This window comes from Accipiter gentilis, chromosome 24, assembly GCF_929443795.1.
Source record: "Accipiter gentilis chromosome 24, bAccGen1.1, whole genome shotgun sequence".
In the NCBI taxonomy this organism is placed as follows: Eukaryota; Metazoa; Chordata; class Aves; order Accipitriformes; family Accipitridae; genus Astur; species Astur gentilis.
Window position 1 is genome coordinate 1,772,360 of NC_064903.1, and position 27,577 is coordinate 1,799,936.

The 27,577-nt window shown below is 43.1% G+C and overlaps 2 protein-coding genes across 3 annotated transcripts; one reads left to right on the forward strand and one right to left on the reverse strand.

The window, feature by feature from the left end:
- Nucleotides 1-8,781: 8,781 nt before the first annotated feature.
- NSDHL (NAD(P) dependent steroid dehydrogenase-like) lies at nt 8,782-22,675 on the reverse strand. 2 transcript variants are annotated; one of them, XM_049828088.1, is made up of 8 exons: nt 22,640-22,675; nt 20,449-20,499; nt 17,941-18,102; nt 16,851-16,997; nt 15,304-15,432; nt 13,175-13,317; nt 11,513-11,615; nt 8,782-10,805 (listed from the first exon to the last, which is right to left on the reverse strand). In XM_049828088.1, exons 2-8 carry the CDS (start codon nt 20,467-20,469, stop codon nt 10,470-10,472), a joined length of 1,041 nt encoding a protein of 346 aa, XP_049684045.1. In that variant the 5' UTR covers nt 20,470-20,499; nt 22,640-22,675; the 3' UTR covers nt 8,782-10,469. The 2 variants fall into 2 exon arrangements, with proteins under 2 accessions (XP_049684045.1, XP_049684044.1); XM_049828087.1 differs by lacking the exon at nt 22,640-22,675 and adding an exon at nt 21,675-21,804.
- Nucleotides 22,676-23,042: 367 nt separating this feature from the next.
- CETN2 (centrin 2) lies at nt 23,043-27,034 on the forward strand. The gene is made up of 5 exons (XM_049828059.1): nt 23,043-23,110; nt 23,353-23,511; nt 25,057-25,185; nt 25,878-26,015; nt 26,814-27,034. Exons 1-5 carry the CDS (start codon nt 23,108-23,110, stop codon nt 26,901-26,903), a joined length of 519 nt encoding a protein of 172 aa, XP_049684016.1. The 5' UTR covers nt 23,043-23,107; the 3' UTR covers nt 26,904-27,034.
- Nucleotides 27,035-27,577: the final 543 nt, after the last annotated feature.

Here is a 27,577-nt window from a genome sequence, read left to right on the forward strand (position 1 = left end):
TCCTCCCTGGCAGCACAGGCAGCTGTGGGCGAGGCTGAGCACTTACCTGCCAGGCGGACGGAGAGGGCTGGCTCCTGGAAGCCAAGCCTTGTTTTGAGGAGGAGACTTGGGTGTGTTTCGCCCTTCAGGGGAATCAAACAGGTTTCTCCATTCAGAGGACAAGGTCTCCCCTCCCTGCAAGCTCTCCTCTACATTCCTCGCATTCTCCAGCAAATGCCATGTTCACCAGCCCTGTGCTGCAATGGGGCAGCAGAGATCAACCCCCCAGCTCTCACCCCACCGAATTTCTTTTCAGGCCAAGCATTGCCAGACAGGCTTGCCCCACAGGAAGAGGGAGCAGGAACCCCCCCTGCTACTCAGTACCAGCAAGCCCTTGAGTCTCAGAGCCTCTTACAGCAGTGGTACCCAGGTAGCATCGGGAACTGGTACCGCAATTAGCACTCAACAGTGATTGTCTAGTTCTAACTAATTAAATGAGGTACACAGGTGTGATTATCGCTATTCACTGCAGAGGAAATTGCCAAGTACTCTCATCTTCCTCGGTTTATTTCCCCTTCTAATTGCTGTGGTCACCGCAAGATCCTCGAGGCCCAACTTTGGCGAGTCTCTGAATGGACAGAGCAAGACCGTTGGATACACTTTTTGACAATTCCTAAAGACTGGTGGTTGGGGGTGTGAGTTTAGAGCACTTCTCAGAAGTCAGGGCTTCAGCCTGGGACTGCCACAGGTTGGTAAGAAGAAAGTGATGAAAATCCAACCAGGTATCTGTCAGGAATTCTCCCCACCTCTGCACCCACCAGCACACACTTTCACCTGCCCCTGTGAACTGATCAGAAGTAACACCGAGTCCGTCGTAGATGAGCTGCCAGAGAGAAGTGCTCCTGTGCTCTCCTCGCAGCTCTGCAACAGATCTGCTGTAGGATGGCGAACAAACCACCAGCAGGCTGGGATGTGCTATAACAGGGCCAATAATCCATCCCTGGCTCCCAGCGGCACAGCAAAGATAACGTCTGAAAAGCCCTGATGTCAACATTGTTACTCCAGTCTCAGATCTTTCTCTCTGATCCACTCATGCTGCAACACCAGAAGCAGCGCAGGCTTAGATGAGCTTTCTTCCCCAGAGGCTGCTGGTGATCCCAGCTGAGATAAGCACAGGAGAGAAGACATAATATTCACAAAGCTGCACCCTGAGCTCAGAGTGGGATCAGAGGGGTGTCCAACTCGGGAAAATTTAAGATATTTAAAAGCAGGCTGTTTAAAATGCAGCCCAGACCCTACCTCAGTAAAGCATCCTCTGCTTCAGGGTTCCAGCTGACAGCGCAGCTTTATTTTCAGTAACCCCTGAGTCATCCCATCGTTTGCTGAAGGTTGGTTCAGGTTCTTTCCTGAAATAATAGTGACTAATAGCCTGGCCAGACTTTTGGGTACAATAGGTCCTCTGCCAAGCAAGCAGAAGGGACACCCCAGGGTCTAGGGACTACGCTTTTTTCCAAGTGTGAACACACTGTTCCACAATGAATGTTAAAAAAAAAAAAAAAGCACCTATTATGAGTACCTTAAACACCAAAAGAAATGGAGAAGGAGATCCGAAAACAATACATACAGAAGCTGAGTGTTGTTTTACTAGATGCAGACAACTATTTTGTTCAACTAGCACATATGCAGGCTAAAACATTAGCTGTCTATCAGCATTGCTCTCTTTCTCAGAAGGAACACAGCAAAGAATTTTCTAATTAACTAAGAGGAGATAGGTGCAGTATTAAATAACATTTTGTTATTAGCTTGAAAATACAGGTCCAAGCATACGTACAAAACTTCCAAAGACAGGTCATAAAGTCAGGGGTGTGGTGGCAAGGTAGAACAGCAGAGAATGTATTTCTGAGCTGGCAGCTCCACCACAACAGCTTGGGTGCACAAGTTTTTAGTGAAAGACACGCTGCACAGCACGTAGCCTATTGAGATACAGAAAAATGCCACGCAAGGCGCTTCTCTTCCATGACGTGGAACTACCATTCAAGTCCAGTCAAACTCAGCTCTCTAAAGTCTTCTCATTCTTCAGCCTCCATGTTCAACCTCCTGATGCCACCCAAAGCCCCATTGATTCAGCAGTGACCTTATACAGCCTTCCTACATTTCAGGAATCAGCTCCCTTGCCACTCCGGTCTGAAATCTGTATCGGTCCTACCCTGGGTTCTCCTGCTGTGCTAATCCTGCAGCAATGCTCCTCAGAGAAGGGACAAAAGGAGACATTTTATTTCACTTAATTTAGCCATGGTTTTCTGGTGCAAACACTACCTACATATTTTCACCTGCTGGCTAACACAATTGTGAGATGTAAGGCTGTTGCACAGCACCACTCGTTGAGTGAAGGACAGCATTTGCCTGCTCACTGCTGTACATCACACTGGCCACATGCAGCTTCTTGGGAGTAAAGCAAGAAGAAAGTCAGGGCTTGTCTGGGAAAGCCAAAGAGAGAACTATGATACTGCTACAACTGCCACACATGGACAGCCTACATAGGAATAAAAGGGACTGTATTCTGCTGTATCTGCTCCCTCTTTCAGCTAATTTCCCATTTAAATGGGGTACAGTTTCATTTTATTTAAGAAGCCATGATTCACTTGTGAACTGCAGTCCTGGGGAGAGGCAACACCACACAGCTTCTTCCCCTTATGTCCATGGTCCCTCCAGGGCCGAGGTACCCATGTCTCCTACAAGTCCACTGCTCCACTGTGGCAACACCTGTGCTTCAGCTGGCACCTTTTATGAAAGGTACTGGCTTATCATTGCGATTAAACCTGAGATCTATCCAGCAGCTCCAGTTGTGTCTCTCCCATCTGTTTTGAAGCAGCATATCCCTTCACTTCAGGAGAGTTGCTTTCATTTGCAGTAATATAACTGCAAGGACCACCAAGCTTATGCATTTCAGAGACTCAAGGTCTGCACAGGAGGATCACCAAGGGCAACATCATGTCCCTAAAACACTGCGCCCTTGTCACCATTTAGCACATGGCTGCCAAACACCACTTTCTGCGGAAAGAGTAAAGCAAGGAAACTCTTCTAGCCATGGCTGTTGCTAAAGAGGGGCAGAGAAGTGGATCCTCCAAGGACAGCATGAATGCCATGGACCTCTCAGGGAGTAGGTTTCCCAATTAACAGCAAGAAAGAAAACAAGCACTTTTAAAAGCCTGGAAAGAAGGAAGTCTCAAGAAGAGCTGTCTTCCAAGACTGGCGGAACATGGAAAGGGACCTTCTATGTTTCTCACATGGACTAAGACAACACCAGGGGGTCTGAGACATTACATACCATGGGAAATGCAGTATATATGTATATACATGTTAGTATACAAGTATACTAATGTAAACTACAGCTTTGTCTTATTTCCCAGTAAGGAGAGTAGGACAGGAACACACTTTTTTTTTTTTTTTCTTTCCCCCCCCACCCTGTAAAAAAAGGTTTTTCGTACTCTTTGTTCAGTTGAAAAGAACTGTGGCCAACCATGCAGACAGCTTACCTTGAACTGGAGATTTCCAGGGCTGTAATGTCACCACAGTTCACAGTACTCCCATACTGCAAATAAAGCTCAGCAAGTACATCTGTGGTGCTCAGCAGCTTGAACGGTTAGGGACAATCAGTCCCAAACAAGTCTTTGTGGTTTTATCCCAATTAAGCTCTTAGATAAACCACTCTTTCCAAAGTATAGCTGGATGTCACTCACACCAGCAGGCACAGAAACCCTGATGGGTGTTTTTCTTCCTCATAATTACAGGAGCATATTCAGTTTTTAATGACATGGCATTTCAAAATCACAGCAGTGGCCAGAGGCGGAAGTTTTTTTGCCAGCAAGTGACAGGCCTGTGTGACACCTGGAAGAGCACTGTGCCACTGGGCCACTGAATTGCAGCACCATGAGGTTGCTCCAGACCAGAGGCTAAAAGACCACCCAGTAAGTCTGTAGGGGAAGTCAATTTACTTCACTTTAGGGACTTAACTGAGACAATCGGATCAGAAGCATCATCTCTCTAGCTTCTGGAAGACGCTTAGGGATAAAGACTCCAGATTTATGTTAGGAATCCATTCAGTATGCAGTGTGTGTGTGCACATGCACACGTGTGTGTAGGGGGAGTGCGACTGTGTCTTTCTCCTAATATATGTAACAACTACAGTCCCATACTACTTTGAAGCTAGCAAAACTGTAACTCTCAACACTGCAAGAAGTAGCAGCTTTTCCAGGCTAGCAGCTGCAGGTTAAATAACTGACGAATTCAGGATGCTTTGGGAGAAAGCCACCAAACTCAGCCTTACTGGCAAGACCATCTGGAAATAGCACAGTTAAGCTACATACCTCTGGAGCAAACCCTGCGTGTACTGAAGTCAACAGCAACAAGTTCCTTATTTTCATCAGTCCAGGAGGAGAATTCAAGAGGGGCATTTTTTCCTCTGTACCAGCTTGAAACCAAGAGGGTCTGGCTTGAAACCCCCCCACACCCTGCTGCAGACCTGGACTCCCTCCTTGGGCCACGAGCCAAAGGTGCAGTTAAGACTGCCATCCAGGTGTGCTAGAGAAGACAGCCCAGCCCAGCGCAAAGCAGGAGGAACATTCTGTTGCTCTGTTTCAACACCACAACCTTCTCCAGGGACACATACACTCCTGCAGCAGGGGAGGAGAGAGAAGCCGGATGGAAGAGCTTTTTTTGCCCATCTCCAGTTAGGAAACATAATTTTTCTATAAAAGCTGTAGGTAAATTTCAGCCTGGAGTATCTGACTTTACAAGGAAATGGATTCTCCCCGAATCTCCTTTACGAGAAAAGCACAAGCACCTCTCAGAAAGATGTTTCACAGTTAGCACTGGTTGATGCTTGATTCACTGCTGTTTATCTGCCTCCCTTATATTCTTAGTGCACTGCAAAGCAGATCTTTTGGGATCAGCAAGACATAAGAATTACATCACACAAGGAAGCTGCGGCCACATAAACCACGCACAGGCAGGAGAGAATGCCTAACAGCAAAAGATTTAAAGGATTCTGACCATTTATGTAAAAAAAAAAAAAAAGACGACTTTTTTTTTAAAGAAGAAACAGAAGTGTCTTGACCATAGTTTAAGAGAACTATCCAGGAGAGAATGTGGCAAATATGAAGGGCACTTGCATCCAAGAAACAAAAACAGAAAAATTGAGGACTGAGCTGCAAACTAGACACTTTCCAATGAGAGTTTTGTGTTTGGGTGTGGGCTAGTTTGGGGTTTTTTTTGGAAGAGCAATGGGCATTAAACACTGCCAATGTTCTGAAACATCAACAGATGAGCTCTCTATTTCTTGACAACCAGCAGATGTCCCAGAGAGGATCTCTTAACCAAACCCCAGTAGATAAGCCATATAGGAGTAAGCACAGGAAAGCTCACAGCTAGCAGCATAGAAGGTCATGCTAGCAGGTTTGGCTGGCTGTGAACTGCAGTCATGCCTATACCATAGTCTCTTCTTGCTACGGTAAGTCAGCCTGCTCTAAGCTCTCTTCTGCCATGGGCACACTGCTACCACTTCCAGAAACAGCCAGTTTAAAACTAGTTTGTGTAACTCTACAGTACGTTCCTTTCCAGAAGTGCAGTACACATACCTTCAGAAACAGTGATGTCTATGAGGTAGGAACCTGCTCAACTCTCAAAATCCAGGCAGCCAATTATATGGAAAGGTGATTGTACCGAGTAGCATAGCAATTCTTATCATTCCCATGACAGCAATGGACTTCTGCCCAGAGGCATGCAGCCTCACTGACCAGTCCAGCTTGTATTTGAACAGTTACTACAATATATTCTTAAAATATTTTTTAGTATTTTCTAGTCATGAAAAATTAGTCAACACCACTGCAGAACACTGAACTCCATTGGAACATTTCCTGTTTTTTCGATAACGCTTTCTCCTGTGTAACTATCTGGCCCCCATCCTTGCACTGAAGGTGGAATGAAGGTGACTAACCCATCAATTCTTTGGGCCTTTACCTAGGTGACAGAAAACCAAAGCCTCAGTAGAGACTGAGCAAAGCTGTGATGAGTAGAAGGGTGTAAAACCACTACACCCATTTCTTACAAGGGAATCAAACTGGTTTTTCATGAGGTGTCATTACAAAGCACTGCCAAAATACCAGACCTCACCTTCCTAATAGCAGGTAGCAGAACAGAATCATATATCCTTGACTATTTAGTGCTAGAATACAATAATTTCACCCATGGTCATGAAGACACACCTGCACAGGAGGTCAGGAGCTCTCAGCGCTGAGACAAAATGATCTTGTCAGCAAACGCAGAGCAAAAGAGAGGCTGTGGCTAAGTGCCAGCCTGATGGCATTGCTAAGACAGTAAAACAACATGTGCAATCAGGTAACAGGAACACCTCAAACACGCTCTGTTGCAAGTAGGGAGATGCTTATTTATTTCTCATCACCAGCTCAGCAAGCTTCCTCTGGGCTCTGAGGCAAACAAGTTGCTTTCCTTGTCCCATAATAAGGACCAAGTTGCACCATCACTTACATCTGTGGACCTGGCACTTTCCAAAGGCTTGCACAAGCATTAGCGAAACTTGGTAAACAATTCTCTCAAGGAGCAGAGTCCAGCCCACTCATGCCATGTTTGGCTCTGCAGTGCTAAAAGGTGTGGAAACTTATACTAGTGCTTAGTGATCACTAGCATCAGCAGATTTTAATAACATATGCAAGGATCTACTGAATCAAAAGGTGCCCCTTTCAGTTTCACAAAAGGCTTCATTTGAGCACTGCAATGCATCAGAAGGTCCCTGTATTTAGAAGTCACTGAAGGTACTGATCTTCCACAATGGTAACCACATGCTTGCGTGATGCAAACGTTATCCTCCACCTGAAACCTCCTATAGATCCACCTCAGGCTTGACTTAAGTTTGCCTCCGTGCCTTTTTGCTCACTGGACATGCAAGATAATTTCTGACCTGCTTTTTCATCAATCGCTCCTCTTACATGTTTCAAGCCAGCCTTTTTCCTTTTTGGCACTGACATGTGTCTGGACAAGAGCTTCACCCACAGTCTCAAGGCAAGACTGAAAGGTATTTCTTAACTGTAGCACTCCTGTGCACATCCCCTTTGCAATTTCTCTGTAAGAGGGGAAATGGGGTTCTTGGTTACCTCAACTCCACCTAGAAAAGCACTTTTATTCCTCTCTCTTTCCCTCCCTCTCCTTTCTCTAGGGTAAGCAACAGAAGATATCTCCTTTATCTCTCCCACTGCTTGTCAAACCAAAAACAGTCTCAGGTCAGCAAAATTAGGAGCTGCAGCAAGAAAAAGTCAGGAAAGCAAAGTGAGAGATAAGTTCAACAAGAGTGCTATAGGAAAGCCTTTGAAGTCTTTAGCAATGCTCAACCAGAGTTGCTAAGAACGACAGATTGCAACTACATTTGACCCTAGATATTTGGAAGGAAATTCTGATAATGGCAATTTTGCTTTGTAGCCTCCTGCTTGGTTGCTTGCTGATACACACACACACACACACACACGATAAAGGCTGCAAAGAGGTGGCATGACAAATAAATAGCAGGTAGGAAAGTACAGAAGGATCATATTGGCTTGCCCAGAAAACACAAGATGGGACTTATGCAGGTGCTTATTAGGATGAGAAAATGAGTTGAGAGGAGGAGGCTTGATCAAGGATAGAAGAGGCTATGGATAAAGCAAGGTTCCTCCTCTGTTGTGGCCAGGGGTATAGGCACAGCAATGCCTGTTTACTTCTGTTTTGGAAAACAGAAGCTAGTCAGCCTGCCAGAAGAAATGCTGGGAACTGACCTAATTATATAGGGAGTACCAAGTCAAACCAACTTCAGCATGATGCAATGCTTCTTTCCATGCCCAGCTCTGGGAAACTGCTCGCCCCCGTACAGGCAAACCTCTGGTTTACCCTTCTCGTATTAACCAGACACGTGAGGGAAACCATACTGCCTGCTGCTTTTTATCCAGCAGACTTGAACTTCCAGTGCCTCTTGTTTCTGTAGCACCTTCTGGTTGTTACCTTCACCTCTTACCTTGACAGTCCTCCAAAGACATGGGAAGATGAGTAACCCTCCACTGGAACTGTTGTCCAAGGACTGAGAGACAGCGTTTTTGGGACTGATTGAAGCTGCAAGGCAGATCTAGCTGGGAAATGCCATCTAGAGGCCAAAATGTGCTTTTACCTATTATGTTTTGACTTCAAGTAATCATAGTGCTTGCTCCTTTCACTTCAGTACAATCCTATTCTCACACCACCTCTGTGTGAGGGCAGTGTTATTCCTACTTCTCAGATGAGGAGCTGGAGTTCTCTGCTGTGCTGCACCATGAGTCCCAAAAGCATTACCATCTTTTCTGTGCAGCACTGCATCTGAACTAGAACACACTGTCCTTCAGGGCTTTCTGTACTCACTGGCTTGGGTTTAGCAGCTACCTATACTGCACATAGCAGAGATGTGTCCGAATTGTACATTTTCACAAAAAGTCATCCTTCTAGTAACGAGCTACAAGTTTAGCGTCAGTCAACTACATTACAAAAACTAGAAGTGGGCCCAGCTTTACAGAAAGGAGCAAGGAACAAACATACTCCAGTCCTTCCTCACCCCTTAAAGCAGGCGAGATGCCTGGCCTTTTACAAAACCTTGGGAATAAAGCCATGTCTCTCAGCCAGGTGTGGTTTCACCATACGAGTGTTCCTTTTATATGTCACAATTTTTTTTATTTTTTTTTTAAATAGATGGGGCACTGGTACACACAGAAAAAGTGAGGGGAGAAAGGGTCTTTCCATTAACACTGAATTTGTGCTGGCACATTGATGCATCACATGGAGGCTAACACAGCTCAGATCTTTGAAAGCAGCATCTGTCTCCCACTGAAATGGGATATATGATGACACAAGCAGATTCCAGAAAACCTAGGAACCACAGGGCTTTTTTTTTTTTTTCCCCTGAAGAACACACTGCTGAAGAATTGCACTCTAGAATTCAAGTTTTAAATATTTAACCCTACAGGCTGGGGAAAAAAAAGAAAAAAAAAAAGGCCAAGGTGGATAACTGGTGCAAACCAGAACTGTGTGAACTAGCCCAAGCAACTGGCTAGTATTTACTTCAAGATCAAGCAAAGCAAAGGTCAGTAAAACTAGCTAGCTGTTAAAGCAGCAAATAAAAATTTCCAGGAAAAAAACAAGCCAACATAAAACTCGCCAAAAAACAGACAGATGTTAAAATAAAACTGATTTCTATAGGATTCTTGCAGCATATTGAGCTCCCAGATGAAGTTAAGGCTCATTGTGTGAGGCACTTCCCATACTTACAAAATTTGAAACACCAAAACTCCTCTAGAGCCAGGAACTAGCACGGAGGGAAGTTCCAACTCTAACCTAAACTCTTCTTTTAGAAACAAAACAGAACAAAAGCACTTAGAAAGATTATAGGGTAAAGTACACTTAATATAACTGTCACACTAAACAGCTTGGTCAACATAGAATTATGATAACCATTTTCTTGTGGAAAAGTTTTTTTCACGTACTAAGTGGTCGAAGCAATAAAAATCACCATTACCAGCAATAACATGTCAGACAAGATGAGAGCTTTGTGCAGTTGGACCTTCCAACCAATGCAACCAATGCAGTTTTTATGGGAAATAAGTGAGCTATGGTAAAATAGTATGTGCTGACTGACAACAGCCACAGCAAAGATTTCTCCCCCCACAAGCAGAATGATTAAAATCCTGTTTATGCTGAGATGTTCAGCATGGGATCTGCCCTTTCAAAGATGGAACACAAAATTAGGAAGTCATCTCTTCTTGATTTATTTGGGTTGTTTTTGAATAGAAATAGGCTCCTGCAGACACAAAGGCACATGCTTCCTTACAAAGAGAGGCCTAACATGCCTTTTCTCAGGTTTCCTTCTGATGCCTCAGTAAGAAGTCAAATCACCCACCAATCATGGAGGGAATAACAAAATTGGCTTCAATGATTTAAGAGATGGTGACAGAACTCCTTTTTGGCATGAGCCTCTCTTTCATTGCTCTTGTATAGAAAAAAGCCAAACCACAGAGAGGAACCAATCGTGAGAAGTATTTCATTAACCAGTCTGCAGCTATGAGAAGAGGTGGCTGTTATCACCAGAGCAACAAAACAGAGGACAAGGGTGGAGAGAGAAGATGAAGGAATGCTGATGTGCTGGGTTGGGACTGAAGAGGGCACGGCAGGGTGTTTATTCATAGTCCATAGGGTTCAGCAGCTGTTTCAAAACAAGAAGTCACATCAAAGAAAAGAACTGTTAGCACAGCTCCTACATGAGTTTTTTTCAACCCAGATAAAGCTGTCTTTATAATGGTGAGGAGGAGGAGAGACTTCAGGAAAACTCCCTGTTCCAGAGAATTAGTGAAATTTGCTTCAGTGTTCACATTAAGATGTCAAAGCAACTAGGAAAATCAAGTAGAAAAAAATCCATCTAGGACTTCTCAGGCCTTAGCCCGGCGTAGGTGGGGGTAGCTCTGCAGAGTCCTGTCTATTGCTTCATCCAAGCTCACCACTGGTTTGTAGCCCATGTCTCTCTTGGCCCGTTCACAGCTGTAGTAGTGAAACGTTCCAGCTAATGCTACCCGCATAGGGGTAAAAGTGGGCTTGATGTTGACCAGTGGACTTAACAGCCACAGCACTAGAGACAGGAATAGGGCCAGGTAATATGCCAGCCAATAGGGAATACGGTACTTGGGAGGATCGTAGTTCAAGCCAGTCAAGATACGGGACATGAAAGCCCAGAAAGGAACTGGTTCATCATTTGTGATATGAAATGCCTGAAAGAGAGGAAGACAAAAAGCCAGGTGATAAAATCATTATGGTTTTCACAAACTTGTCTTTGTGATGGCCCATCTCATGTTCACAAGGAGACTGACATCCCTGACTTGACTAAGAACATTTTCATGAGAAACTGCTTTGCACTAACCACCTCTGTCTGAAAAGTGATGAACCCCTTCTTTGCTAAGAAAGCCAGCTACTTCCGACACCCTAGAGGTTAAGGTTACTCATAAATGGTCAAACTGAATGACACAACACAACGCAAACACATTAAAGCATCCTAGCTGTATGTACAGTGCATGCCCAGAGCACGGTGGTGCCATGAAAATCTGTTTCATCTGTTCTGAATTCTGCTGTAAAAGCTAAATAACTATGTTTCTTATGTATGCATCTTGGCTGCCCACAATTCTGCCTGGATTTTCTTTCACAAGGAGTTTTATAGCATGAAGTTAAAGTATATTCATACATCTTAGCCCATGTGGTTGCACACAATGGTCACCAGATGGGCAACCATTCATTATACCCACAGACAGAAAAAAAATGACCCATTTGTGTGTGCTAGTTCCACTCATCTCCAAGATCGATGTTCAGTACAGACAAAAATCAGCATAAATTACAGAGCAGACACATGAAGCCAAGTGAGGCTTGCAGATAAAGTTCAGCTAGGGGACACCCACTGCCCTCCCCTTGCTAGGTCCTTCCTTACCTTCCCACACAGAGGAGAGTCTTTCTGAAGATTTTCTGCAGCTAGGATGTGTCCATGGACCACGTTTTCCACATAGGTGAAATCTACCAAGTTCTTTCCATCCCTACGCAGACAAAAGGAAGAAGTTTAGCCCTAAGGCAAGTTAGGCTGAAAATCTGCTTGTGGCAAATGGAAGGACTTTCACACAAGATGTATTTATTTCAAGATTCCTCTTCTGCTCTGTTGTGCTGCAACTTCAGGCTATACCCTGTCAGAGAGAGGAAATCACTATGTGTTATTCTGGAGACAGAGGAAAGGTGGTTACTGTCTTAGCTCTTGTCAAGGCCCTCAAAGTCTACATTCCTGTAACAGTACCATTTTTAAACCTCACGTTACCAAGTATCTAGGTGTTGCAGATCCTACAGGTCTCAGAATCAGCAGAGTGATCCACAGCAGCAGAACAAATACAAACAGAGTGGTAATGAGCACAAAGAAAGTCACTTAAGGACAAGCTTTCAATTATGGATTTCTTGGCTCATGAAATTCTAACTTACTCCCTCAATAAGCCAACCTCAGCCCCAGCTGAAACAGATTTAACCCACTGTGTTAAATCTATTTCTACACAGGTAGAGAAAATGAATCCGCATATCACTTTCAAGAGTCCAGCTAAATCAAACAAATTGTTTGTTACAAAACCATCACCACGTTCATTTGGCCATAAAAACAGTATTACTGCAATCCAACATTCTGAGAAAGAATGATTTTCATCTCCTACATTCATGGATGTATAACTATTTTATTTGCTTTCTTGGAAGGGATATACAGGTCTGGATAGTGGTAGGAAAACTTAAATGAGGAATGCGTGTTTGAGCTGGAAGAGAATGAAGACTTGCACAAAGTGGAAACCTTGAGTTTGTGTATGTTTGCTGCTCACAGATCAGTTTGAGGGATGGACTCAGAATTGAACTGTAAGGAAGAATGAGAACCAAAAAAAACAACCCAAAAAAACCCCCAAAACCCCACCAAACCCAACACCAAAAAGACCACAACCCTATTCCCTTTCTTCCTTCTACCCAAAGCACATATTCACATGTGCACATATACACACAAACCAGCTCCTTGCATGTAATAAAAATCTATTGTAAATTAAAGAGCACATTTCTTTCAAGAGCATAATACAATTGATAAAAATATCCTTAGTAGTAACTTGAACTATTTCTTGCTCTAAAATTTCAGTGGTCCACTAGAAGCTCTACAAGGCTCCATAACAAGACAAATATCTTTGATCTTATAATCAGAAATATTAAAACATTGCCATATAGGCTTTTGAATTGCAAGAACCTCAAATACCAGAAGTGTATATTAATTAACAGCAAGTAATCTGAGCTCTCATATTTAAAAGGACAGCTCTCTAGACAATGCAAAGAAAGCTCAAGCTATGTCAGCTTTCCCCACTGATGTTCTTTTTGCATTATGAACACTTACCATCTGCATGCATGAGTCCCTAATACAGAAGGATTTTTAAAAAACAGAACCCTGGGTCAAAAGTGAAAAATTAAAGAAACATACTTTTTTCCAAGCCACAACAACACTACTGATTTAATACAATTCCCTTCCAAAAGGGGCTTTGTAGGTTCAGCATCAATTTTAACCAAAACTATAAAATGACTGAGCCTTGCTCACCCAATTATGAACTTCATTTTGCCACTCTTAGCTGCTTGGATGAGGATGGGAACCAGCTGAGGGTCTCTGGGACCAAATATTCCATGGGGACGAATAGCAGTAGTGAAGAAATTGTTGCATGGGTCATTTGCACTGAGCACTTCCTGTAGGGAAAAAAAGATAACCAAGTCAGGAGAGAAAGGCTGGGAAGAAAAATACAGCTTAATAACATATTCCAAGATCATCACTAAAGGCGGTGGGCATTCCCCCATCTCCTTGGGAAGACATTGGTGGAAGAATTACTGTCCACCCTTGCCTTTACAAATGATCCTTCCTTTGTTCCCATCTCTTCTCCCACTTCTCTTTAATGAGAAAAAAAGAGAAAAATCTATTTTCATTATTGAACATTTAATGAATTAACAGGCAAAGGAAGGGAACTCTTCGCCTCTCATTTAACACCACAGAAAACAGAGGAGCTTTGAAAGTTCCTTCACACCATGAATTCTTTATGGACATGTTAGAGAAAAGAAGGACACTAAGCAATTCAGTCTCCATCTCTCTCATCAATCAATGGAAGATTTCCATCATGGGCCTTCTTGATCTCATTCAGAAGAGTATGATCCCATCTTCCTGGCAGTGCTAACCAGATTTAGCAGGGCATCTCTGAAGATTTAATCTATTGGGAGGTCCCAAACAACGTGTTCTACTAATTTTTAACAGCTGATGGATTTTCTATTAAAAATCCAAGAAAAACACATACAAATAAACACTGAATACTTTCTCTGTTTCACCCAAAACAAAGACATAATTACAAGCATAGTGGGGTAGACTTGATTGCTACTCACAAGCTTCCACTTTAGTAGTCCACTTTACTGCAAAGTGGTTATGCTTGTGAATGAACAGATGTTTTTATGCCGCATTTTCAATTAAGCTCTTTTTAAGGAACGTAAGAAAAATCCTTAAAGGCTAATGCTCAGCTTTAGAGGGCACACTGTCAGCTTCAGTATGGAAGCAAGTCTATATTCTTCAGGCACAAAAAGCACAGATTCTTTCCACAACTGAAATGCAAGCCACTAAAAAAGTTCAAAAAACCTGTTTGTTCGCTTTGATTTAAAACATTGTCATTCCATATTTAAACCACAAATACTGCAGCATTAAGAACCTGAAATAGAACAGATGCTGGTGATCTGCTAATGTTCAAAGTAGTGGACATTCAGATGTAGCGGAAATTTTTAGATCCTTTTTAACAAGGATATTTTCAGTACATTGCCAATAGCATTAGCTTAAAACATGTTATTAGGCTGCCATGCCCCTTTAACTCAGTCCACATCTCCACCTCATCTTCTCCTTCCCCAGTGACTTGTTCACAATCCCAACTAACTTCAGGCTGCAATTCAGGTAAATGGGGTTCTAAAACAGCCTTCCAGTAGGAGCAGAGAAGGCAAAAAAACTCCCCTAACTACTCTTAAAACAAAGCTGGATAAGTTAAGAAATGGGATTATCACATGGCTCTGGCAATGAAAGCAATATCTCTGCCAGTTCTTTTATTCTTCCTCTAGAAACCACCTCTGTAGTGTAACACACTATTTCATTCAACTTCCTTGGTAATTTATGTCACAGCTTTATTTTAGTCTCTTTTTATGAAGTGAATACACTACTTAGGAGTTTCATCAGCCGAGGAGGACATAACTTAGCACTTAAGTATTTCAACAGCTAGACAGCTGCTAGGAAAGCATCCCCTGGACCAACCCATCAGCATGCCTAGGGAAAAGGATGTGGGTCACTTGTGAAAGATGCAAGTGGCAGCCACCTGCCATACTTGTCTGTAACAGAACAAATGAATCCACAGCTCACTAGACTTTATGCTGAGAAAAAGAGGGCTAAAATCAGACAGATTTGTCGAAAAGAAGGGAATTTTCTATTTCAGTTATACTCTGAAAACTCTGGCAGGCATATGCATGATTCTGCACAGGTTTTCTTTTCAACTGTAAGAACAAGATACTTCTTTCTAATGAAAGAGAGATTCTGGAGAACAAGAGAGATCTGTTCAGTCTTGAAGAGTCTGTTGTGTCCCCTAGGGCATGCCCTACTTTTAGAAGGGCAGTTTTAAGCATTGAAAATAACAACATTAACCATAATATGACAAATACCTTCTCCTGTAGGATCTTTGTCTCTGTGTAATAGTCAATAGGTTTTTTTGCATAAGGGAGGTCTTCTGATCCATTTTTTATGTCTGTGCCCTCAAAAACTACACTGGCACTGCTAGTTAACACCAGTTTCTGCAATAGATGTGAAAGAAAACAGTTGTTTAAAACCTAAACCAAAAGGGTCATTATTTACGAAGGCCAAGTAAAGACAATAACATTTAAGCAACTGATTCTACAGATAATAATCCAAGTCTAGAAGAATGTAGGTTAACAGAAGTTGATCTGCGATTGCAGGTAAGAAAACTCCCACTCTTTTAATTGACTCTGTCACACTGTTTAATGCTACCTAAAGGAGATTAAAACATTTCAACAAACATGTAAGGCAGCCAGTCAAGGGGAAAACATCTGCAGGAAAATCAGAGTGCCCACTTGGCTTGGCACATTTTAGCACTTAACATGCAACAAGTGTTTTTAAGAGATATTTGCTCATCTTGACGATAACGATATCACAGTAGATTAAACCAAAAAGAATTCTTATCTTGGATGTTTTCGTTGGATAAAAACGTACCCTAGTGGATTCAAAACAGGAAGTCAGTGATGTATTTGAGTAATCAGAAACATGTGGTTTTAAATAAGATCTACACTGTAATAGAAAGATGACTAGATCCAACAAGTTCCAACAAGGCTTAACTCCTTGCTCTGACAGAATCCAGACTAAGCCTGAAGGTAAACACCACGTTGCCCATTTCCTACAACAGCTTATTACATGTGGGGGAAAAAAAGGCCAACACACAACAAACTGTGAGGCCAGGAGTCCTGTGCAATAAACATCATTTAATTCTAAACGTTATCACTTCTGTGTTTGCACATGGACACTGCGCAAAATACATGCTTTGGGGGTAACATCTCTGCCCAGAATAAGTAAGGGATCTTTACAGGCATTGCACTTGAAAATTTGCTAAGAATTTAAATGAAAACTCATGTGATATCAACATAACATAAGGAGAAAAAAAACCAAAAAAACCCACAACCTTGCCTGAACAGCAGCCTGGTTTCCTCTGGCTTTCTTCTGCGGGCAAATGACTTTCTAAAGCAAATTATCCTGAGATTATGGCATAAGTGTGTTCCTTCTCATTATATGTCAAAGAATTCACATAGGTAATAGAAGCCATCAATACTTCCACTGCTGGAAGAGCTATCTTTAGAGTTGTCCCCTTATTAAAGCATGAAAGAATCCACTTGTCAGTCATGGTTCTCCCATGGGTGATTCCCAGACATCTAGTAGGACAAATTTTAATGGATGCTTTTCCTACAGTCAGGAATATTGCAATGTGTAGGTTTTCTGTGGCAAGCATGGACTAAGCTTACACCAGACACTAAGTGGGAGACCAAGAGTCTCTCTATTCTACTAATTTTCACAGAACAAGTAGCAGTTCAGTATCTCGGAGACCTATGCCCCTCTATCAAACTAGATTGAAATTGGTCCATGCTCCAATTGTTATAAAGTCACATCAGCATCTTATAGTCTCTATGTGCTTTCCTACCCTTACCTGCACTCCAGCTTCTTTGCAGGCTTCAATGACTGCTTTGGTTCCCATAAAATTCACCTTATAAAACAGTTCCCTGTTGTCACTTGAAGGTGCTGGTGACGCACAATGAAATGCCACTGACACACCTTGTAAAGCTGGGAGCAAAGCCTAGAAGACACATCGCATGAGACAGCAATGAAGTGACAGCAATAGTGCCTACTCAGGAGAAAAAAGAAAAAAAAAAGGAAGGCAATAAGACACAGTTCTTTTTCTCATGGAAGCAAAACCACTAAGTTTCAAGTCATGTTCTTTCCATAAAGGTGAGCAGCTGGAATAGTATTAGAGTCCAGGATCTTCACAACATCCTCTCTTGCTAGACAAAAACACATTACATCATCTTTTCTTTCTGGAGAAGAACCTAGGAACTTTCTGAGACCTGGAGGCTATCTAGACTTAACTACTTGCAATAGTCTCAAGTGCAAGTATGAGACTCAAAATAACCTGGAGGTAGGAGTCGGAAAACTCAGCAAGCAACAGGTTTAACAGCCAACAGTACCCCATGGCACTGTCTGTGTTTGAGATAACTGTCATGAAACTCTGAGACATGATACTTTATATTGGTGGGGAGATGTCTCTTCACATTGCATACAAATGTTTTTGCCAAGGTTCGCACACATGACTGAGTTAAGGCAAGAGTTCTTAGCATGCCTTAACTGTTAGGAATAATGCATTCTGCCGTTCTCATGCAGCTGAGGCTAGCTAGGAGAGCACCCACATGCAATTACCAACAGTGATTATAATTAGACTCTATATCTGAGCTAACAGTAATGCAAATCATAATACAGAAACAAGTTCTGTTCTTTTCAGCTTCAAGCAGACATTAAGTATATTTCTTTAAATGTTCTACATGAGGATTCCACAGAAAACTGCTTAGGCTACTGACTTCACAGGGAAAGGTTGGGGGGCATACTACACACCCTTTCAAAACCTGTGCAATGCCTTCAGGTGTTTTAGTGCTTCAGGCAAGGCTCAGTAAGCTATTTGAATGAACATTTATTTCAACAGACATCTTTTCTATCTACCCATGTCATGTACCGTTGTTAGTCTGTACCTCTTTGTCGCAAAGGTCTCCCAGGAAGAACTGCACTCTGTCATTTTCAAATCTCTTCTGAATATCAAACACATTGACCACATAACCCTTCTCCAGGAGCTTCTCCACCATGTGCTGGCCTAAGAATCCTGACCCGCCGATCACTGTACATTTCTTACCAACCTGTAGAGACAGGGAGAAAAGCACTTTAGCAAGCAGACATACACCAACAAACTGTGCAAGTAAACTGATCTGAACTTCCCCATATCAAAGTGTGCTGGAATTTTGCACAACTAGTCAGTAGCTAGTTTAATTGGAGAAGTTTAAATTCAGATATCAAAAGACTCTTCAATATGTCTGTGCTATCACAGTAACTTAAAAGTTCAGACATGCTAATGGTCCACGTGGCTCACATGCTGGCTTGTATTTCGGCAGGACTCTGCCTCATAACCAAGTGGCTCACATAGTAGGGAAGGAAAAGAGGACTGGCTCTGACAAACGCTGCCCTGATGGTAAAGCAAACAGAATTTGCTTCAGCCACATGGCACAGATAATTCAGAATACTAAAACTGTCACCATTAGCAAGGACAAAACTATTTTCAGAGCACGTGAAACCTAGGCTTCTCCAAACCAAGAAAGCAATCAGGTAAAGGCAAGGCTTGTCCTTTTTAGTTAGTCATTAGTTCTTCCTTTCTTTTTTTAAGCTTTTTAAAATCAATGGCTAGAGGCACTAATTAACAGATTCCAGCCTGGTCACTTGTCTAACAGGACTAAGACTGAAAATTTTACTGCCAGCACAGAACATACAAGCAACGAGTCTGAGGAAGCTTTTGCACAAAGAATGCTCTGTCCTGGTTGGAAATAGATTTGCTCCTTATTATTGCTACCAAAAACCCACCTCTGCAGTTATTCTATCGAGCTGAAGGGAATTTCAACCCAGTGAAACCACACAAAGACAACAATTGTTCAGAAGTTTCTAAGTGCTACATCCTTAAACAACGGTTCTACTGCAAAGTGTCGATTATCCACAACAAAAATTAGAAGAGTTCACTGCAGTTGCTCAGTTACATTAAATTATAACCAGTTATTTAGAATGGTGCATACAAAGTACAGTCTGATTAAAAAAAAAATTAAAAGTTCTAATGGGTTGACCCAGTGGCCTATTCGGTTTTGATAGCTGCAAGAGAACAGACAACATAGAATATGGGAGCCTAAGGACTCTGCAGTTCACTCTCCTTGTATTCCCCCACTACAACAGTTTTGCATTCGCTTTACTCATCAGCTTCCTGATTCTGTAAAGTCTGTCACATCCCTCCCCTCTGTGGTGTCCTCTCCCTGTTGAGGGGGTCTAGCCTTTTCAGTTTCTCCTCAAAAGGCAGTCACTCCCTTCCATCGATATTTTTTACTTGCCTTCCCCTGTACCCTTTCTCATTCCAGTGAGTTCTTCATAAAATGAGAGCATCCAAACTGCAGACTGCACTTAGATGTGCTGAACTGAAGTTTTACAGTGGCAGAATGACGCCCTCTGTCTGGCTTTAATCAGAATCGGTTTTTTACCGGTACAGATGAGATAGTCCAGGTTTTTCTGTATGATAGTTTTCCACTTGCCAAAGTATAAGGACACTATTCTAACTTGTGATGAGAAGCAGACTATTTTAATAATCCTTAGTGCCTATTTATTATATACAATACAATCTAGTACACACACCTCTTGGGAAAGTACTAAATGAACCAACTCAATGACCAGAATCAGTATAACTGCAGCTAACAGTGCTGCACCTGGATTAATTAGCTGGTTTAAAAAATGCAGGTAGAAAGCCAGGCTACACATGACTATATTGATTTTAGGATATGAATTGCTACCTATCTAGTGTTGTGCTGTGAAGATACAACAGCTTGTTCACACTCTCTACCATGACACCACATTGGGTTTTTTGTTTCTTTGTTTCCTAAATATCTGAGATTCCATAAGCTTCGTATGAATTAATAAGAAAATAGTTCAGAAGGTAGAAATCTCTATAAACAAGAACCACAAGTAATGTAACAGAACAGCTTAATAAAATGTACTCCTAAGAGTAACGTCCAAACATCTCTCCGAACCAAGCAAAATGTTACATTCCCCATATTTTAATCTCCTATATCCAATGCAGTAATCACAGAAAGAGGTTACAATGATCTAGCAGGTCTCAGGGACCTCAACTGGGCCTTCACCTGCACTACAACATGGAATAATGTTATAAGGCATGTAGAAATGATCCTGGAGTAACTAATTCTCCAGACCAATTGATTTGGCAGCACTGACAAGGCCACTGGTGTTCTTGCGGGGGTTGGAGCATTCCTGGATCTTTGGAACTAAACACAGCAAATGATTCCTTGGAAAATCACGTTTCCCCTGCCATTACCTCTAGAATTAGTATTAATGCAGGAACAGTCTCATGTCATCCCTAGCAATATTCAGAAGAAGCAACTATGAAAATATGTTTCTGCAAGACAAGTCTTCATAAAACATCGTTTAAGTCCTCAACTTACCGATCTGAGGTGTGTGGCCATTTCTCAGATGATTCACTATCAACCCAATTCCTTTAAAAAAGGAGAATATTATTTTATTCACAATACAATACTTTACTTAAGCATGCCATTAACACAAACCAAACTTTTTTTTAAAACCACATTTCTAGTTATAGAAATCAAGGTTTGAAGCCATTATGCTAAAGCAGAAGCATGAAAAAAGTGAGCTAATTCTCTCTGCCCTGCTGAACAAAATAAGCAGTACAAGAGTAACAGTGCGATCAAATAGCTTTCTCAAAGGCATAATTTTAATACAATAAAATACCCTCGATAATATAGGCACCATCTTATTTTAGCTAGTATTAGTTTCATGCACTTCCTTTAAGTCTGAATATTTATACTCCAAATAACATGAGCACAATTGCAGGTTTTGGCAATGTCCTCTTCAAAAATATAGCTGCTCAAGAGCATTAGGAACAACAAAATAAAAATGAAGTTCAAGCAGTTCAGCAGAATCATGCCTGCCTGTTCCACAGCAACAGACACAGCACAGAAGAAACACCAGCGCTCACTGGTGCCCATCGGCAAAGAAAGGGGAGCTAGTGGTGAGATTTTCCAAGTTTTCACATCACAGGCTGTTGATACCACCAGTTTCATTAAAATACATTCTTCCTCCCAGCAATAGCAAACAAAATTCCCAACTCAGCTGGGATCCTACTGTGTGGGGTATAATTGAAAGACAGAAAAAGACAACATGTCTATTTAGATCCGTTCCCAACATAAAGACAAGCTGCACACAAAGACTTCTGACAGCTTTACAGGCTCTTTAAACCACCACTATGATAAACTACTGCTTTAGAGGCTGATTTGATTCTCCTTATTCCTAGTCAGTGCTTCCCACTACTTCCTACTGCACTGAGATGGATCAAAGCTATGACTAGCTGAAAATTAATCATTTTCTGCCTGGGTTGGTTTTTCAGCCAGAGCAGCAATCTGACCTATCTCACTTCATGAACACCAGTGCCAACACAACTGGATGAGATCCAGGAACAGCTACACCAATGTTGCTATACAATTATCAAAGTACCATGCCTTACGCAAGCAAATACATCTGTGTGACTGGCTTACTCTGCAAGCTACACAGTTTAGCACTCTTCATTTTTTATTTTTCTGAAAAGCCCTTTGAAATGGCAAGGAAAAAGCCAAAAAAAGGCAGGATTGGTCCCTGCCCAGCCAGGAACACCAAGCTGGTTTGGAAGTATGGGCACAGTGTGATCCACCCTCCAGTTGCCCCCTCTTCTACCCCCACATCTCCCTTAACACAGGCCTTACCCCTCTCCAAAATGCAATTTATGAACTACTTTGTCTTCAGTTCCCCTCCAGTTCTCTCAGCCCCCCCACCCCTTCAGCAGTTCTCCACACCCGCCCAGCTTCTCCCACCCCAGCTTTCCTCACACGCCACTACAGCCTGCCCTTCCTCATACCGCAGTCCTCCTCACACCCCTGCGGCCTCCCCTATCCCCAGCACCTCAGACCCCAGCTGCCCACTCCACATCCCCCACAACCTACCCTCTACCCCACACCTCCTCACACCACCCCCACCTTCTCGGCCCCTCAGCCTGCCCCTCCACACACCCCACAACTTTCCCCATGTCCCAGGCCTCCTCACAGCCTTGCAGCCTCCCCTGCCCCCAGCTTCCCTCCCCACACACCCCACAAGCTACCCCACGTTCCCCTACAGCCTCCCCTACCCCCCTCTTAGCTCCCCAGCCCCCCCAACCTACCCCACACCCCAACCCTCCTCACAGTCCTGCAGGCTCTGCTGCCCTCAGCCTGCCCCTCCACAGCCCCCATGATCTTCCCCGCACCCCGGCCCTCCTCACGCCCCTCAGCCTCCCTTACCTCACCCCGGCCCTCCTCACGCCCCCTCAGCCTCCCTCACCTCACCTCACCCCGGCCCTCCTCACGCCCCTCAGCCTCCCTCACCTCACCCCGGCCCTCCTCACGCCCCTCAGCCTCCCTCACCTCACCCCGGCCCTCCTCACGCCCCTCAGCCTCCCTCACCTCACCCCGGCCCTCCTCACGCCCCTCAGCCTCCCTCACCTCACCCCGGCCCTCCTCACGCCCCTCAGCCTCCCTCACCTCACCCCGGCCCTCCTCACGCCCCTCAGCCTCCCTCACCTGACACCGACCCCCCCCTCCCCGCCCTCACCTCACCGACGGCGCCCTCAGCCCTCCGCAGCCCGCCCTTACCCTCGGCCCGGCTCCGCCCCCCGTATCAAGCCCTTCCCTCTCTCCCTCCTGCTCCACCAATCGGCGCGGAGGCTTCTAGGAGACCCCGCCCACTCCACCGGCTCCCGCCGCTTCTCCTCCCGCGCGCCCTGAGCTGAGCATCGCGCTAGCCGGATATCGCTCGCTGATTGGTCCGGCCTCCCCCGCTTCGGCCAATGGCGTTGACGGAAGGAGGAGAGGCGCTTCTCCCCGGTCAGTCGGTTCTTGGATCCGCCCCAGCCACGTATTGGCTAATAGCTATCGCCTAAGCGCCTCCCGCCCTGACTCTCCACCAAATAGGAGTGAGGGTTGCCATAGCAGCAGCGTAGGGGTATTGGCCAATGGGAAAGGGCGACATTGAGTCTCGGCCTGCCAGGACTAGAGCCGTCCCCAGGCACCGGCCGCTGGGATGGTGAGTGCGGCCCGGCCCGGCCCGGCCCGGCCCGGCCCTGCTCCGCTCCGGTTTCCCGGCGCTACGGTCGGCGGGGCTGCGGGGGAGGCCCCTGTCAGCCCGGAGCGGCCCCGGGGCCGCGGTGGGGGCTGGGGGCTGAGGGCTGAGGCGGCCGCTCTCCCACCGGCCCTTCCCGGAGCGGTGCGTCGCCGCGATGGCGACGGCGGCCTGATGCTCCTTTGCCTTTATGTTGCTGTGCCAAGGCCTCCAGCTTTAAGAAGCCTTCGCTAGGAGCCGCGTCCCAGAGGAAGAAGGGGAGTCCCAAGCTGGAGCTCACTGAGGAGCAGAAGCAGGAGATCCGGGAGGCTTTCGACCTGTTTGACACAGACGGCACCGGGAACATAGATGTTAAGGAGCTAAAGGTCAGAATTTTCCTGGTGCTAAAAGCACAGTTCTACTGAGGTTATAAAATAACAGGGGCATAAACGCCTAAATGACTTTACACAGGAAAGGAGAGATTCCCCCCCCCCCCCGCCCCCAGCATAAAACCTTGTTGTCAACAGGTACTTTTTTCTCTTTAATTATGGCTCTTTACTGCTGTTATCAGGTGTCTTTAGGGCCAGGCTGGCCAAAATACATTAATAGTACTGTGTTTTCTGCACTGCCTCCTTCTTTCTTAGCAAAACATCAAAAAGGGTGTGTGCATATTAAAAAAGTGGGGGGGGTTTCCCCCCTCTTATGTGTTGTTGAGGATTGCATGCTTAGCAAATTAGTTTACCCAAGCTATGGAATACACCAGTGTTACTCATTTTCAGGCTTTTATTTCTTGCAAAACATTTTTGGTCCCTCCCCACCCGTGTCCTTTGGGAAGAACAGTAATCAATAAATTAGGACTTACTTTGCTTTCAGAATTTGCCCTTCCTATGTGCTAGCTGGATGTCCATATTACTTAAGACTATAGGGAGGAGACCTGATTTCAAACTTGCCACTCATCCCTTTATCAAAGGAGGAAAAAGTAAAGTTTGTAGGTGTGCATGCATGTGTCTGCAAGTGAAGGCATCCTTGGATATGCTGCTTGTAGGAGTGTTATCAGAAAGGCACACAAAGTCTTTGAGTTGCGTTTTCCCAACATTCGCTGAAAAAGTTTTTTGTTGCTAGAATAAAAAATTGTGGCCTACAAGCTTAAGGCCTTCCATGTTTGTGCCATCAGATCAGGTTGTTAGAGTTTGGTAGATTTGCAGGTATGATGGAAACTTCTTTCATGAGTCGCTTGTCTTGAAGTCATTTTGTTGAGACATTTCTGGGTCTTCCATTTAGCCATCTTGCTTCCAACAGGGCCTGAAATAAGCTGCCTTTTTTTTTTTTTTTTTTTAATTATTCAGTGCCTTATTTCTTATTGCAAAGGAGATACTAGTAGCAATTCCCTTGACAGCAATGGAGTAATATTGAATTTTCCAGTAGCCTTGGAAATTGCTATCCACAGCACTGTGTGACAGTTTGGGATTTTTCCTTCAAAATATGAATCAAAGTGGGATTCTTTTATGCTCTGAGTGCCCATCACAAGAATTTTAAAAATTATATACCAAAATAGGTATGCTAAGACTTTATTAAAAAAAATCCAAATCTTCTCAGAGAAAATATTTCTCCCAAGACTCTGTTATATACCCTTACCCTCCAAATTCTTGACAGTTCTGAGCTGGGGCTGGTGGACGCAGTGGTAAGAATGTGTTAAGGAAATTTCTGAATTAACTGAAGGACAAGTCCAGAATATGAATGGTTGTATTCCCATTTTCTGCATCTTGATGTGCCCCTGTGTGTAGAGAAGCATTGCTCTAAGTCTGCCTCCGACCTTGCTGTTTTCCTTGAGACACAGAATGAGGTTTTAATGTGGTGTGGCATAAAGTTAAATTTTTTTTACCCCCCATGTTTTTTTTATAGTTTTGTATGATTTATATTTGTCCTTACAGGTGGCCATGAGAGCACTAGGTTTTGAACCTAAAAAAGAAGAGATCAAGAAAATGATATCAGATATCGATAAGGAAGGAACAGGAAAAATCAGCTTCAATGACTTCTTGATAGTGATGACACAGAAAATGGTGTGTAAATTTTAAAACTCAAAGTGAAAGCAATTTTGAAAATGGCTGAGTACCTTTCATCTCCTTTTGGTTTTAGTGGAAGATGAAAGCACTATTTTAATCTTAACAACAAAATATATAAAAGTTAGAATTGCAAGGCAATCTATCTCATTTTTCAAGGTAAGGTTGAAATAATTATGTCATTAACAAGTTTCTTTGGCAATCAGTTTTGTGTGTGTACGTGTGAGAAAAGGGAAAAACTGAAATCAAGATTTTTATCACAGATTAAAACCAGCTCTGGCCTGCAGAAAGCTGTCGGGATTATTGACACGTGACATGGATGGCTCTGCAGCAATGCACTGTATTTTCTTTTCTTGAGTTTTAAGATACTTAACAGATGAAATCGCTGGTTTTAAAAATCTTAAAACATGTTGAGTAGAACCAGATATTTAACAGTGGAAGATCCTGATAGTGAAATCCCAAAGACATCTTGCTAGCTATGAAAGAAAGAAAATTCCCTGTAGCCCTAAAGTTCAGGAGGCATGGTTGTCTACCTTCAGCCTTTGTACGTATAGTTCCTGCTGACCGGGCTTCCTTAAATTTGCTCTTAGATAGTTGCTCAGTCTGTCCAATGCTTGTCTTTTATAACTTTGAGTGTTACCTACAACATAACCACTACTTTTTTTCCTTAAACTTATGCTCACTTCTTTAAGGCCGAAAAAGATTCCAAAGAGGAGATTCTCAAAGCTTTCAAACTCTTTGATGACGATGAAACTGGCAAAATCTCTTTCAAAAATCTCAAACGTGTTGCCAAAGAACTGGGGGAAAATCTCACAGATGAAGAGCTGCAGGTTTGTACCTGATATATGAAACCATATCGTACACAAACACTCACTGTCTGCCTTTGTTTATAGTGAACATAGAAAGGTCCAGATTACGCTGTCCCTGTTGACTAGGAAGGCATTCACAGAATGTTCCATGTATTTCTTGGTTTCATATTTACATTTGTTTAAAACCTATGTAAACAGTCACAGTCTAATTCTCCTTCTGTCTGAAGAGCTGAGCCATCTCTGACTGGTCTGCTAAGCACTAGAGCTAGCAGCAAGAATAAGGAATGGGAATCTCTGTCTCAGCAGGGGAAGGAAGCCCTCTCAGGGTCAGATTTTAGGTAAAGGCAGCAATCTCTCAGTTTTAGGTGCTGTCCTCTAGTGTCCTGTGGGATCTTTACACTTGAACTGTTAGGAAAATGTCTCCTGGCAGAGATGGAAGAGCTTCTGTCAATTTGTGATTGTAAAATGGATTCTGAGGTCAAAGATGGGTCAAGCATACATGGCTGTCGAAATTGCATCAGTAGAATTGCAGTTTTATGGAGTTACAGTGATGTGAAAGGAACAACTCTGCTCCAAGCACTTTGTTTCTTCCAGGACAGTTCCTTTAATACAATGTTCTCTATACAGATTTTTGTGTAAATAGATAAACACATTATTGTCTAGTTTAGTAAATATTTTGTAGCATAGTAGGTCTGGGATTGAGCTAATGCTGTCCCCTTCAATACAATTTACTAAAAAGTGGTTCTAATTCTGAATTAATCTAATAATTCCAATCCTAGTCTAATCTGTATCTAATTTCTGAATACAAATATCTTTCAGGAAATGATCGATGAAGCAGATAGAGACGGGGATGGGGAAGTGAACGAGCAAGAATTCTTGCGGATCATGAAGAAGACCAGCCTTTACTGAAAGAGAATTTTATTTATTTTTGCACATATGTATATATGTTTGGTCGGTGCCTCACTTTTTTACAGTCTTTTATTTCTTTTGAGATGGCAGAAAATGTAGGTCAATATTTTTTTTTTAAGTGGATGATCTTAAACCCATGTTTGTGAACAGTTACCAAGTGCTAACCTGTTTATGTGTACTAACGTGGGTGCTTGTTTGTGCTCATAAGATGTTTACACTCTTTGTTTTCAATACACAAATCGCATCTTTCAGTGACAGTGTTCAGGTCCTTCTCTGACTAAAAAACATGTGGCAAATGATTATGGTTTGGTAAAGAGAGGACTCAAAACCAGACAGTGTAAATCTCTTATTTCCCAGCAGTTGAAATTTTTGGTTTAATGTCTTTGTTTGCTCCCAGCTATAGTGAACTCTTTATATGATGTATTTGCAGGGATCAGCTTTTTATACTCTGTCTTATGGTGATTATTCCCTCACCCTTTTTTAGTATGTTCTGTAAACGGAATAAAAAAAAAGTAAGTAAATGGACTGCTGCAACTTAACTTACTGCTGTTCAGTTCACATGTTTAAAGAAATCTCTTTGAGAAAGAAGAGGAAAGTTACCAGTGCTGCTGCTGAAAGCTCTGTATGTTTGCATGAATGTTCAGTGGCTGCAAATGTAAGATTGTATTTAAAAT

Excerpts from the sequence above, each read along its gene's own strand:
- CETN2 (XM_049828059.1), top strand. Across the intron at positions 25,186-25,877 it reads TAGTGATGACACAGAAAATG|GCCGAAAAAGATTCCAAAGA; the intron begins GTGTGTAAATTT and ends CACTTCTTTAAG. Across the intron at positions 26,016-26,813 it reads TCACAGATGAAGAGCTGCAG|GAAATGATCGATGAAGCAGA; the intron begins GTTTGTACCTGA and ends AATATCTTTCAG.
- NSDHL (XM_049828088.1), bottom strand. The coding sequence starts at position 20,469 with ATGGCCACACACCTCAGATCG. Across the intron at positions 16,998-17,940 it reads GAGACCTTTGCGACAAAGAG|GCTTTGCTCCCAGCTTTACA; the intron begins GTACAGACTAAC and ends TGTGTCTTCTAG. Across the intron at positions 11,616-13,174 it reads AAAATGAAGTTCATAATTGG|GGATGGAAAGAACTTGGTAG; the intron begins GTGAGCAAGGCT and ends TTGTCTGCGTAG.